Below are 13,735 nucleotides of genomic sequence, written 5' to 3'. Positions count from 1 at the left end.
AATTTTACATTAATGTCACCTAAATTGGGGTTACAATCCCAATAAAACTAAATAGCATTATTCTTTTAAGTAAGCAAAGACAAGGTTGAATCAAAATAAAAAGAAAAATAAATGATTAAAGCTCTGGGGGTACCATTGAGATAAAAACGTAACTTTTGTGGTCCTTACGAAAATTAATTTTACGTCCCTTCAAACTACTTTCGAAATTGTTCAAATACCCTACTCTGATCTCTCCCTCCTTTCCCCTTCTCACACGCACACCAGAGGCTTCAATTTTCAATTGCACGGTGAACTCGGCCAGTACAATCTCAAATTGCGTAACCATTTTCTTTACTTTCATTAATAGTTAATTCCCATCTTTCTAATCACATAAATCAACAATAGAGTTTGTAGAGAAATGGAGGGATGGAGATTTGACGAAGCCGGAGGCGGCGGCTCCGGCTCCAGCTCCAGCTCTCAGACCTCACCTCCTCCTCGTCCACCCAATTACTCTTATTCCCTAGTCCAGGTACGTACTTACTCTCTATCTCTCTCTCACACACTTTGGGTATTCATAATATGATATATTTGTTATTATGTATTAAAATCCTTGTTGTTACATTAGGTCCTGGCTGTTCAGCTTCATTCTGATTTCTACTGAAACTCAAACTAAAAAGTCAAAAGGGTCTCAGTAATTTAATTGCGCAGTAAGACGGGTTATGGGTCGGTGAGTTAGGGTTTTAGAGTTAAGTTTTTGCTGTATGGTTTGGTTTCCTGCTTCTTATGTACACTCGTATGCATATTATAGATGTAATACTCGATTTTTCATTACAATTAAAATGTAGTTTAAAAAATGCTTGGGCCTCCGTTTTTTGAAGAACGAAAATTGGAATGATAGTAGTATAATGTTAAGTGGCATAATTTTCAGCTTAAGGGATATTTCGTTTCATACTTGAGGCTGAGGCTATTTAATGATTTAAGAAGCTGGGGAGCTTATATCCCCTATATTTGCAGGCAGCATTGGAACATTTGGCATCAATTGATCCAATTGAGTTGTGCAGTGAAGCTAAAGTTGAGCGATGTCGGGCAACTAGGGATCTGAGAAGTTGTGGACGCAGCGTACAAAGCGTTTTGATATCTTGTGGCCATGCCTCCTTATGTGAGGAATGTAGTCAGCGATGCGACAATTGTCCAATATGTAGAAATCCCTTGCCAAAGGATGGAAATAGACTCCAGCTTCGCCTTTACTATGAGTGTATAGATGCTCGTCTTATCTCCAAAAGGTGTGATGACAGGTTGCAGGATAAAGATTATAGGGAGGATCAATTGATTGCAGATGTTCAAAGGCTTTATTCTCTATTTGATGTCTCGTTGGAGAATAATTTGGTTTCTCTAATCTGCCACTGTATCCATAAACATTCTCTTACTTATTTTGGGCTGGATAGAAGCATTACCTTCAATGTTATTTCAGAACACCCTATAAAATAGATTTGAATGTTTCTCCTGCTATGAGATTGAATTGCTTATCATTTACATTGGTAGTTATTTTTTCCTTAATGGAGGGCACAGATGTTACAGATGTTTGCATGGATGAAACTGCTGTCTCCAGTGATCCTGTTATTGCCTTCTTGCTTGATGAGAAGGTTGTTAAAGATTGGTGCAAAAGGGCATTCAAAAACATTCTAACGCAGCTTCAAGCAATATGTATCCTAAGGTTTAAATCTTGATAATCTATTTTTAAATTTAATAATTGTGAGGTATAAAATGGATTGATTCTGCACACCTTGACATCCTTAATAGATAACCTTACGTCCCTAGAGATGAAAGAGAGTTTAAATTTGCTTCTGAAAATATCTGTGAAGCTAGCTGGTATATCCACGGTTCTCGAGGTTTTGGAATCATCCTTTAAAGGTTCTTTTTCAGCAAAGCTTCATGATTTGCATCATCTTCAAGAGAGTACACTAAAGACAAAACAGGTTAAATTGCTTGTTCCAAGTTTTTTATTTATGCTCAACTTACTTGCTTAGAGAAATCTAATTAACGTCTTGGTTCAATATCTAATAATTATTTTATGGAGAAATCAGGTATATACAATGAGAATCTAAAAGTTTTCTTCACAAAGTATCTCACTCGAGGTCTCTTCAACATTTTATTGATCATATAGTTATTACCATGTGCATGTGATTGGGCCTCCCTTTTGGTAGGTATATTATATCTATGCTTCCGTTATTTTATATTATTTAGATTTGTTAAATTCTGAAAGGCTTTGGGTTTTCTCTGGTTTAATTGTTAGATAATACTCTAGGTGGGCCATTACTCGATAAATGTTACCGTACAACGTGGGAAACTGTTAATTTGCACTGTTTCCTCATTTACAGCACATGGAGATTATAATTTGGTGTATAAGACATCAATTTTTGGAGAACGTAAGATCTCGGCATTCCGATTTTGCGTCGTGGTGTTCGCTTGTTCAAGATAGGAAATCAGCAGCCAGTAAGCGTTCATGGCCTGACTTTTATTTGAAGACAGAGTCCAGCAGACAAAGTTGTTCTACCCTTTTCATTGAGGAAGCACTTTCAAATCTTGAGACAGATGGAGGAAATATGGATAATGATATAGAAGAGTTATCAATTGCATCTTTGCAGAAAGATGGAGGCTCTTTACTTTCCGGGTTGAAGTTACTTGGAAAGGGAGGGTTCTATCCTTTCGAAACTCTTCGAGCTGCTGCTGACTCGCTGTTCTTACAAGGAAATTCTGATATGGTGGTTGCAAAGCAAGCAATAGTATCCTTTCTCATGTGGTATTTGGTTTAATTTTAATCATTCATACTCTTAATACGGGAATTAGCAGTAGTGTTTTTTCTCATGGGGTGGTAGATGGTGTTGATCTGAGAATTTTACTTTTTTAAAATTCCTTAACTTTTGGCATAGTTCTTGTATTACCTATTTGATCGGCAGTGGACAGTGCCTGATGAGAAATGGAGATACATTGTTGATGACTTTGCTGCCACTTTCAGCATAACCAGGCACTCCTTGCTGGAATCTTTTACCTTTTATCTTCTGGATGACCACACTGATGAAGCTCTGCAGGTGAACTTTTTAAAATGAGAATGTATTGAGAAACTATTATCTTAGAGTCGTTTTGAGTTAGAATTCAGTGTTGTTAATTAAACTACCGTTTGTCCTCACAGCATTAGGACTTTGGAATTTGAATTCACAAATAGTCATTTTTGGTTTGAATGGAATGCGAGCTTAGTTGTTCTATAGCAATATAACCATCTATAACTTCGAAATCATCATTGCTTTTGCAAATCTGTTGATGGTTTTGATTTAATATTTGCAGAATATTCAGATAATGTTGTGTAATGATCTGCTGGTTCACTATATTTCTTTTCTAACAGAATTGCGAAATAATCTTTACCTCCCGTTTGACCCTCATTAATTTCCATTCCATTACATTTCATTTTTCTCTCCTATTTACAACCACACTATCTTTCATAAAATAATATTACACGTAAACTGAAAATTTTTCCTTCTTTTCAACCACTCATTTAAAAAAAAAAAAAAAAAATACTATTCCACCCATTTTCATTTCCACAAAATGGGAGCCAAACGGGGGCTTAATTTTTTCATGGCTTTGGTTTTCACCTAATGTATGTATAATATGCTGCTCGTTTGAATAATTTGTTTTGCATTGCATTCCAGATATATTGCTATTATGTTGCAGTTCACTGAGCAACTTGAATTGAATACTCATTCGGATGTGTCGGTTGACACATCCGTTGGTTTTCATTTTCTGTTATGTCTCAATTTAGCTTCACATAGAATTTGGAATACATTGGGTAGATATTTGGCAAATTGGAATATATTGATGTAATTGAAGGTGAAGTTAGCATGATGCCCCATACAAAAACCAACATGTAAGAAAGAAAGGAAAAACCAAGATGCATACATCCAACCATGTAATATACAAGTACAATTTCTTTTAACTGGAATGCTGAAAAAATTGCAAAAACTTCTAATTTTAAGTTTTAAAGGTAGCTTGAAAATCTGATTGAGAAAGTAATGCTGGTTCTTCAACTTATTTTCCAACCCCAAGTGTCAAATCCTGTGGTTTCCGATTCTGTCTCAAATTTATATTTTTCAGAACCATCATATTGATGCTTTGGGTGTATTAATTGTGCATTGATAATTCATCACTTGTATTGCTAGGAAGCCTCTCGCCTTCTTCCTGAAATTGCAAGCCCAACAATTCATCCCAAGGTTGCACAGGCTCTCTTAGAGAGACAGCAACCTGATGCAGCTCTCATGGTTTTGAGGTGGTCAGGACAAGATGGTGGAGCTTCATTAGTTTCACTTGGGGAGGCTGTTACTGCAGTTCGAGTCCGGGTGGAATGTGGGCTTCTAACAGAAGCATTTTTGTATCAGAGAATGGTATGCACAAAGGTCAAGGATAAGAAACTGAGGGATGCTTTAGATAAGGTAAAAGATGACTGCCGGGATTGGGTACTCTGGGTGGAGGCATTGGTGACTGAAATTTGTTGTCTTTGTATTTGGAGAAACTTGGTTGATCATATCATTGAATTACCTTGGAATCCTGATGAGGAGAAACATCTTCATAAATGCCTATTAGATTTTGCTATGGATAATCCGTCAAAGGCTATTGGAGGTCTTCTTGTGGTTTTCTATTTACAGGTACTCCTACATTTGTATTTACTATTTAGTTGAGATCTGCTGTCTATATTTTATGTCCTATGTAGTTTAGATACATGCTAACTCGTGGAGTTTTCTTAATTCAAAGTAATTTAGGCGTTTTTGACTTATGAATGTTTTCCATTGTGGCTTAACATGACCATGTTAATTTAGTTATCATATTGAAGTTAATGGATACAACGTGGCTTTTGTTTTGCTTATAAAATACACATTTTTTTTTTTGCCCAAGTTTTTCACTATCATCATTTGAAATTTATAATCTTCTAAGCAATTTGTTTAGCTGGTTGTCAATGTGCACCTACCTGATCAATGATTGCTCAAGCATCTTCTAAAGGTTTCGCTTAGTTTAGAAGCTGAAATTGTTGCCAAGCCACTTTAAGAATCATTTGGAAAATTTTGGTACTGTGTGCTGCTAGTTGCTTAGTTTGCTGAATTAGTGTTTAATATCAAAATGTGCATGGCATGGCATATTGAACTTTCTTTGTTAGGTGTGTGGTATTGGATTATATGGTGTTGGGGTAAGATTTTGGAAAGATAATTCTAACTTCAAGTTGACTCGATCTCTTTCAGACTTATCTTTTGCAAATATCTCTAAAAGTGAAACTGTGGAAGGCATGTGAATACAAGCCCCCTCTAACCTAAATTGCCATTGCCTTAATTTATCCTGAACTGGTGCTACCTCTTCTTGTTGAAGTGTATTCTCATTTCTTATTTTGTCTATTATAGTATGGGCACTCATCTATTTAACATTTTCTTTCCTAGTGTCTTATGGAAAATGTTATAGAAAGCGTTGTCCTTTAATAACTCAGCGCCCAATATCATAAAGTATATTGGTCTAATATATGTTGTAAAGAACTTGCCTTTCAAATTTATAGGTATTTCCGACACAGAGAATCCATTTAGCAATAGGTTTCATTCAACTCACCCATATACTATATTATCAATCTTTTCGAATACCAGCTTGTTAATAATTGAATCTAAACACCTAACTCGTTGGGAGAACATGGTCCTCTAAAGTCTAAAGTAGCTTTGTCCTCATCCTTATTTCTACTTAGCTTAAACTACAAAATTTCAAAGTTCTTGTCTAAAGTTCTAATTGACTATTTAATCCCCACGCACCCCAACCCTGCCCCAGATCTCATGTAATTAGTTTCAGACCCTTTGCATTTTTTCTTTCCTTCTAAGCTTACTCCTGCCACTATATTTGAAGCCATCATGTGTCTTTTATCATGCTAGAAAAACTTCATGAACTTTCATCTTGGAACTATGATCCATTCTCCTACCAAAATTTCCACTTGGTACATTGGAATTGTATGGAATGTGAAGGGAAAACATAGTGCCGTTCCAGTGCAGTATAAGTGGATATGAATATACTATTAATGTTTGCATTTATTCCTTGCATATTGGCCTAACAATGTGGGTAAGATCTCAATTGACTTATTCTTTATCCGTTTCCCCCATGCAAATTCCTTTGGGCTGATGTACAATCACTCAGATTGTGTTTCTTTACCATTTCAGCGTCACAGGTACATTGAGGCGTTCCAAGTGCATTGTACACTTCAGAAGGCAGAGGAAGACTTCATTTCAAAAAATTCAGTCGGTGAAGAAGACTCATTTAAAATAAGGTCAAAAAGTCATTGGAGAACAGAATTAGTTGTAAGTGGTCTTGCTTTTTTTATGGTTACTCTTCAGTTACCATTTCTGTGTGGTTATGAATTAACAAATAAAGAATAACTGAATAAGCTAATGAGACATAAATAAAGGAACAAACTGAGTTTGAGTCTTGACCTAATTGGTGCAAAAGTTGCTTGAAAATGCAGATATCAATTGAGTTTGAGTCTTGACGTAATAGGTGCAAAAGTTGCTTGAAAGATGCGGATACATGATTAATCATCAAATCTATTATCTCCACTTGAATAGAAACCCTTATCAAACATCATGTACATGCTTTCTGTATTTTTGCTACTTCAGGACACCATATCAACCGTTTACCCTCCGGATATGTTCTTTTGCAGCTTTGCTGGCTTGATTGATTTTCTTTCTTACACAGCTTATTTTATACGACAGCTCGTAGTTCCTGTAATTTCAAAGGCCCAAAAGTTATACATGGGGCTGTAATTTGACTTCTCTTATGCTTTGTTGATAGATCAAGGCTTTTTAGTCAGACTTGGTCTCTTCTTATTCCTCATTTTTTATTACATTTTTTCTTGGTAAGTCGGGCTTTATCAGTTCTATAGTTACCTTGATTGTTCTTTTATAACACGGGATCATTCGTTCAATGAGGGAACCATGTATTTCAATCAAACTATTGTAAAATGGGGAAGTGTGTATCAGGGACACAATAAGATCAAACTAGGGAGAATACTAACCGTGTGTATTTCCTTTTTCTTTATTATGTTTCATATTTATGGTGTTGTGTGTGGTGTCTTGGGATGAAGATTTCTGGGGTGCCATTCGAGTGTGCTTTGAGTTGACAGTGAACTGATTCTGACTGAAAATTTGATGTAAATAGAACAATTTTCTGAAACTTGTGCTCTTCTGCAGCGGAGAGGCACTGAGTTGTTGCCAGATATCTTACAACAAGAAGTGAAGACTGGAAAAATTCCTGAAGTTGACGTTTCTAGTCATAATGAAGCCAATATTCCACCAAAATCTGATCTCCCTCAAGTACAAGGTCCAATCTTGAGTAGTTTTTTAATTCCTTCAGCCATTGATTCTTCCCTTGCTGGGATCACGGACATTGCTAGTCCTCCCTTGAAACTTCCAGTTCTTCAAACTCCAAAAATTGGTGGACCTCTTAATATTTCTAGTTTTGGCATCGGAAATTTTAGCTCCTCTACTGCCTCAACAAATTTTTTCAACAGGGCAAATAAAGAACTCAACACTGGAAGGGTTTTTGGAGTTCTTCCTAACTCTGATGACATTTCAATTTCTGCAAATCCTTTAAATCCTCGAACTGCCTCCTCACTTAAAGAGTTCAACAGAACATCAAGTGTTCCTCGAAATAGCATTTTCCAAAATAATCAAAGGAACAAAATTTATCCAGAGAGATCACAAAATGGCTCGGTTGACCAGTTGCAATTTTCGAGTTCATTTTTCACCAGGGCTGCTGCTAATCCTGTCACGTCGCTTGGTAGCAACCATAGCTTGTTCTCAGAACTCGCTCAAGATTTAGACCAAAATATCTACGATAAGCATTTGCTGCCAGACACAGCTGATAGACCTTGGATACCACCCCTGAATAATTTAGTGGACACGCCTCGGAGGTAATGTTATCCCTTCTAACACCCTCAGTTTCTTTTCCGTGCTTTCTTAACTGCTTGTGTTACTTACTGGCGGAAAAATCGCTGCTCCTTATGCTGTTTTGTGCGCTTGCATTTTCATTCTGCATTTCTCAGTCATGAAGCAAAGGACTTTCCTTTTGGGAACATAAATCCTAATGGTGGACCGCGGTGGAGATCTGATGACACGAGTGATGATGAAGACCATACCAGTCCTAGTAGACTTGCCAGAATGTCACCATATACAACTTCCACCCGTAGAATTAGAAAAAGCCGAGGCATCAGACCATGAAGATTTTGGTGAGAGATTACTTGAAGGGGAACATTTAAATATGCATATCATTAATCAAAAGTTGAATATCTGTCTAAAGTCGGGCTGTGAAATTGACAAAGAATTTGTTGTATTACTTCTTGTCATGTTTATTACAGTACACATGGATTTGAGTTATTATCAGTATATCAATCCAGGACACAGTTTTGTGTTGTGATGTTAGTTAATTTGAGATTAAGTTCATAAATAATGAATTTCTACAGTACTAAAGTAGTAGTTTCAGTCACATTGCTTCAATAGAAATTATTGATGAGACCACAAGTCTTAGACCAAGCGAATCGATCAAGTCGTAAGGATGGAAATCCACCCATCTGGTGATTCCAGAGAGGTGGGACTAGGATTAAACTTATCCCTTTTTTCTCTTTTTTCCTATTTACTTATTAAGTTTTTTTAAATACGATTCAAATCTAAAAGCTTAAAAAATAAGAGTCAGGTTGGGAAAACCTGTGGTTGGGATATTTTGCTGTTCATCATGGGCATTTTCAATGCATTCGGATGATTGTTATATAGGTGTAGTTTAAGTTGAAAGAATTTCGATATTAGGCACTCCAATCTTTCTTTTTGCAACGAGTTATATCAATTTCGTTGAGTCAACACGTCTAATAGTATATATAAATATCTACTATTTTTTTAAATTTAGATGGAGGTCTGGACACTAGTCAATGTTTGTTTATTCCTTTGTTGTGTTGGAGATTAAAAATAAGGGGAAGATCGTAGGTGCGGTTCCTGATTTTTTTGTTTTTTTGCAGACTTTATCCAAACTTTTATTTTGTGCTAGCAAAGGTCTCTGACCTTTCATAAATATGCACTTGATGTTCATCTGAACGGAAATCGTCCAAAACACTGTTAATTGACGGAAGAAATTCCTTGAACTATCTGCCATTGCGATAATTTTATTGGATGTTGATACCTTTTTGGATGCTTTTATAGGATGTTGATTTCTTAATTTTCCTAATCAAATGACGGTGGTTTGGACTGTTTTCGATCAAATGGATCTCAGGTGCATATTTATGAAGGGTTAGAAACTTCTGTTGGCACAAAATAAAGTTTGCAAAAATGAAAAAAGCTAGGGACCGCTATTGCAATTTTCCCAAAAAATAAAATAAAAATTTTCGTTTTGTTTATGTGACAATTTTTTTAGTCATTCACGCTTCATCGATGCTCTGAGATCGACCAACTTGTGGATGAAAATGAAATAATCAAATAAAACCACGTGTATAGCATAAGTGGCGGAAAATTGTGCAATAGAGACAAACACGGAGGCTTGTGGAACTCATAATCGTATTCCTTGGTCTTCTTAAAAAGCAACCGCCCGGGTGGCTCTCCTTCTATTCAATTTGTCCTTTGCTTCTTAACTTTTTGAATCATTTAATCACACAATTTTAATATATCCAGTTTGTGGTTGATAACTAAAAGCACGTTTGGGGCAGATTTTTTAAGAGAGAAATATTTTTTAAAGAAGAATATTTGAGTAAAAAGTGGAGACTCGTTAGGCTCTCATTAAATTAAATTTTATTTTTTTCACTCTTATTTTCAATCATACAATCTTTTATAAAATAATATTATATGTAGTCGAAAACTTTTCCTTTTTTTTTGATTACTCGTTCTCAAAAAAAAAAAAAAGTACTATTTCACACTTTAAATTTTGAAATAATGTGGCCAACGGGTGCAGAATGTGTAGTTGCAAACGATATTAAGGAAAAAATGTATTTAAAAAAAAAAAAAAATCTTTGGTTAGTCCTCGTGATACTATTATCTCCTTGTTAAATTGATTATTCTTAAATGTGAAGTGACAATGAACATACACTATCTCCACGTTGGATCAAGAACATGGGCAAAGACTCAAAAGTGTTGCAATGCACTTATGTGAAATTAAAGATAAATAACAAAGCGCCCTTGTTTGAGCTCCATTTTGGGAGAAATATTCTGGAATAATATTTTTTTACAGAACGTGTGGTTAAGAAATTAAAAAAAGAAAAAAAGTTTTCGATTTATGTATAAAATTATTTTATTGGAGAGTATATGATTGAAAATGAGTTTTGCTAGCTAAAAAAAAAATTGCAAATTTTTTTTCCGTAGAAAAAAAAAAAAAAAAAAAAAAAGATGTAAATTTTTGATAAAATGGGACTCAAACAAAAACTTAGTCAATATAATTGATTGTCCTTTTCTTATAGATGCTGTTAAGAAAAATAATATATACAATTTTGAATAATAGTATCTAATTTCAGTGTTATAATACCAAATTAGGTAACATTAAATGATATGTCCTAATTAAATACATCTTGTATTCTTGTATTTCATTGAACTTAACATATACCATCTAAACGGATGTTCGAGTCTGTGTCTTGAACTCTCGTGCATTGATTATAACTTAAATATTTAGTAGGCCTGCGAACATAAGAGTTTGATGGATTTTGAAGGGGGAAAAATACGTAATTACCAACCTTTAAAAGATACATTTTCAAATTTGACAGACGTGTAAAATTCTTTCAAAAATCACGTGGTATTAATTAGATAGATAATTAAATATGTTAAGATCACAATAAATACAGTTTGTGATCAGAATTACATATTAGTCACAATCACATAACATTACAGTCACAAATCACAAATTTTATAAATGACAACTTATTTATCAATCACAAAATATCGAATTTATTGGTCATAAATTATCAAATTAATTGATCACTAATTATTTCTTGATCACAAATTCAAATTAATTGATCACGAATTATCAAATTAACTGGTCATAATTATCCAATTAAATAATCACAAATTACCCTTCATCTCTCCCACCTCACTTCCACTCGGTTCCACCATCGATGGCACCATAACATTCACCTTATATCAACAACCCATTACCATCACTATTTCTAAACGCACCACTACCACCTTCAAAGAACGACAACCACACCATCACCAACCATCGCCGTCGCCCCCGCACAAACCATCATTGCCACACCAACAACAATCACCGCCATTGTCTATATATATATATATATATATAATTTTATTATTTTATCACATTATTTGTTTTGGTCAATATTTTTAACTCTAAAAAAGAAAAGAGTTAACAACAATCAATGATTAAAAAAAAAAGAAAAATGCTCTCTTTGTACCTTTGATCCTTATCGTGTCAGATCCTTTGTGGGTTCAAAATCTATCATTTGAGTTATAACAAAAGCAACCCTAAATTGACTTTGTTGTAGCAGGTCACTTGCCATCCCTTTACAATCCTACTAGACGTTAGCGTGAAGGGAAGTGGAGAAGAAGATGAACAGTGTTTTTGTTTTTTATTTTTTTTTATAAATTTAATTATTAATATATTATAATTATGTTTTTTGTTGAAAATTACCATTTTATCCTTTTAAAATTAGTCAAAATTATGATCAATGTTATTTTTTGGTCAACTAACGATCAAACTAACAGTTTCCATCCATTTGGACTTCAACTGCAAATTTTTGAAAGATTTGATATCATAGGTGGCACAAACTAAAGATTTGAGCAATGTCTACTAATAAACCAAAGGTTTGGCACCTTGACTGCAATTTTCCCTATTTTATATCCTCAAGCTACAAATAGGAAAAATTGTAGCCAAGGTACCAAACATTTCATTTATTAACAGACTTTATTCAAACCTTTCATTTGTACCAACAGAGGTACCAAACCTTTAAAAAATTCGGGGGTTCAATCCAAATTGATGGTTTATGTCTGTTTGACCACCAAAATCGTTAGTTGACCCTAGTAATGAGAAATTTAATAATTTACCCCTACATAAGGCAAGGACAATTTGGTCAAAACACATTTCTTGTATTACATTAAAAATTAAAAAAAAAATCACGCCCTCGAACCCTCATCTCCTTCTCTAATTCTCTCACTTCCAAACCAAAATCATCCCCACCAGGCTCGGTCTTGAGGCTAGGCAAATGAGGCTTGCGCCTCAGGGCCAATATCCAAGGGGCCTCATTTTGTTGGCCCCCCCCTTTTTTTTAGTAATAGCAGCCTAGGCCCTAGCCAAGAGTAGCCCAAAACTCTCAAGCTCAAGCCTACCCGTAATCCACTAAACCCGATCCATTATCCAATTTCCCCCAAATGCCCAAATTGAAATTTATTTTCCCCCAATCGGCAAACGCTTTCCGTCTCCGTCTGAAGTGCCATCTCTGAGTCTCTCTCGCTCGACTCGACATCTCCTTCTTCCGCTTCCAACTCCAGGCTTCCAGCTCCTGTTCCAGACTTCCAGAGACCAAAATCCCACATTTCCTTGCTTGGTTAGTTCACTCTTGGCTTCACACGAATCATTCCATTCGCATGCAGTTTGCAGACTTGTAGTTCCTTGGAGACGTCTCCCAGTGAGTTCAAACGCCTACTAGCTGTGGCTGGGGCCTGGGCAATGGGCATTTTTGTTGTCGAAAACCAAACAACCAATTACCAGTGGCACTTGACTGTGGCAGTGAGTTCTAGTTTCTTTCAATTCTTTTAGTCTTTTACCATTTACATTTAGGCATTTACTTATTATAATTTTGATGGCTTGATTTTAATTGATAAATGGTCTTTTTTATTCTATGTGGGCTGTGGGGTATATTATAATTGAATTTTAGAAAAGTTCTTGGAAAGAGTTGGCTGTTAGGAAGGGAAAGGAATTAAAGGAATGGAATGGCTGACAAGGGTTGAGTTTTACTGTGTTGAAATAAGGGCAAAATTTCTAACTCGCGAAGAGATTGTTTGGAAAAAAATCTTTGGCACATCGAAAGGGGAAACTTGGAAGACTTATCACCACTAAAAGCCCGTTTGAGAGTGATTATAAGTAATTATAGGTTCTGAGTCCAATAGAATATGTGAATAGTAAGCAAGGGTCCTCTTAGCATCTGCCCAGTGGAAGGCTTGTTTGGATTTTCTGATTTTATTATCTGCCTTGATGGAACTTATTTATCTGTATTGGTTGATACTCTGGATGTTTCTGTTGCTCCATCTTTCCGCAGCTCTGTTATTCTGTGTGTTTTATGCAAAACCAAAAATTGAGTTTATTTGGTAATCCTTAAGTAATAACCATGTGTTCATTAAGCAATAGAGTGTGCAGCCAATATTCCTTACAACTCCAGGACTGAGTTATGGTTAACATTTGAAGTATTTTCATGTTTTGAATCAATAGGTAAACAATCGTGCTTGCAGGTCGCAACAAATGCGATTGAGACTCGAATGAATATAAATTCACGTTATTTGGTACACATTAGACTTGTTAGTCCATTGCACCAACAAGGCGATGACACCTCTTGCTAAGCTAGCAACTCAGACACCAATTGAATTAGCACCTTGTAATCTCAAATTGAGAAATCTCCTCAAAAAAATTCATTCATCATTTCATGTTATAGATTCATCATTGATTTTTCCTTCCTCCCTTTTATCTTGACATTTCACTTCTTGTGTCCATGGTG

General features: G+C 35.3%; 1 protein-coding gene across 2 annotated transcripts; it reads left to right on the top strand.

The window, feature by feature from the left end:
• The first annotated feature begins 210 nt into the window (after nucleotides 1-210).
• LOC111381158 (E3 ubiquitin-protein ligase HOS1) lies at nucleotides 211-8,470 on the top strand. Of its 2 annotated transcripts, none has more exons than XM_023004903.1 (10): nucleotides 211-508; nucleotides 964-1,384; nucleotides 1,549-1,683; nucleotides 1,780-1,955; nucleotides 2,358-2,762; nucleotides 2,910-3,068; nucleotides 4,191-4,673; nucleotides 6,210-6,347; nucleotides 7,236-7,957; nucleotides 8,090-8,470. In XM_023004903.1, exons 1-10 carry the CDS (start codon nucleotides 398-400, stop codon nucleotides 8,262-8,264), a joined length of 2,925 nt encoding a protein of 974 aa, XP_022860671.1. In that variant the 5' UTR covers nucleotides 211-397; the 3' UTR covers nucleotides 8,265-8,470. The 2 variants fall into 2 exon arrangements, with proteins under 2 accessions (XP_022860671.1, XP_022860672.1); XM_023004904.1 differs by having other exon boundaries at nucleotides 212-508; nucleotides 994-1,384.
• Nucleotides 8,471-13,735: the final 5,265 nt, after the last annotated feature.

This window comes from Olea europaea, unplaced genomic scaffold, assembly GCF_002742605.1.
Source record: "Olea europaea var. sylvestris unplaced genomic scaffold, O_europaea_v1 scaffold2262, whole genome shotgun sequence".
In the NCBI taxonomy this organism is placed as follows: domain Eukaryota; kingdom Viridiplantae; phylum Streptophyta; class Magnoliopsida; order Lamiales; family Oleaceae; genus Olea; species Olea europaea.
Note: the sequence above shows the minus strand (reverse complement) of the source record. Positions and strands in the feature narration are given on the sequence as shown.